At 53.0% G+C, this 617-nt stretch overlaps 1 protein-coding gene across 1 annotated transcript; it reads right to left on the bottom strand.

The window, feature by feature from the left end:
- Positions 1–317: 317 nt before the first annotated feature.
- Positions 318–617, bottom strand: DQ04_22551000 (hypothetical protein; the record flags this gene model as incomplete). The annotated part of the gene is made up of 1 exon (XM_009318104.1): positions 318–617. A coding segment is annotated over one exon (300 nt), but the record flags the coding sequence as incomplete, so codon positions are not given.

Below are 617 nucleotides of genomic sequence, written 5' to 3'. Positions count from 1 at the left end.
GACTGCCTCGGCAAGAGCGCATGAGCAGGCGAGGGAGGGGGGAAAGGGGAATACTTCTCGTGGCGCCAACTTTCTCTCATTCTTTTCCTTTTCTTTCTTGAGTGCGGATGGCAACAGCAAGGAAAAAGAACAAAAGCAACGCCACACTAAAGGGAGAACATACACATAGATTTGGTGGGTGGCAGGAGTAACAACAACTAAAGAGGAGGCAGAAAAGGCGTCGGCATCTTGACTGGATCTCCTAGTGAGCAGAGCGAGCGAAAGCGCGCGCGACCGATCCTTTCCTGTATTTGGGCTCCGCCTCCTCCCTTGACTCGTCAGTGTGGCCTAATAATCACGAAGCACCACACTCTGAATTGCACAGGAGTTTTTTTCTTTCGTTGTTGTTGTGGTCGTGGGTGGTTATTGCCGCAATTGCTGTGACCTAGACTTGTTTCACAGTATCGGCAGCGGCAACGTGATACGAATTGTGCAGCGCGGCACTGTAGCAAAGCAGCGTGTGACAGGGGGAGAGGGCCTTCAACGCAGCTGGGCGAGCAGTGCACATCGTACTTGTAGGCGATGACGACCGTCTTCTTGAACACAGTAGACTGGGCGTGGAGGGTCGTTTTCGGTGG

The sequence above is a fragment of the Trypanosoma grayi genome (genome assembly GCF_000691245.1).
Source record: "Trypanosoma grayi strain ANR4 Tgr_2255_V1, whole genome shotgun sequence".
NCBI lineage: Eukaryota > Euglenozoa > Kinetoplastea > Trypanosomatida > Trypanosomatidae > Trypanosoma > Trypanosoma grayi.
The sequence above is the reverse complement of the archived record's forward strand: the minus strand, read 5'-3'. Positions and strand labels throughout refer to the sequence as shown.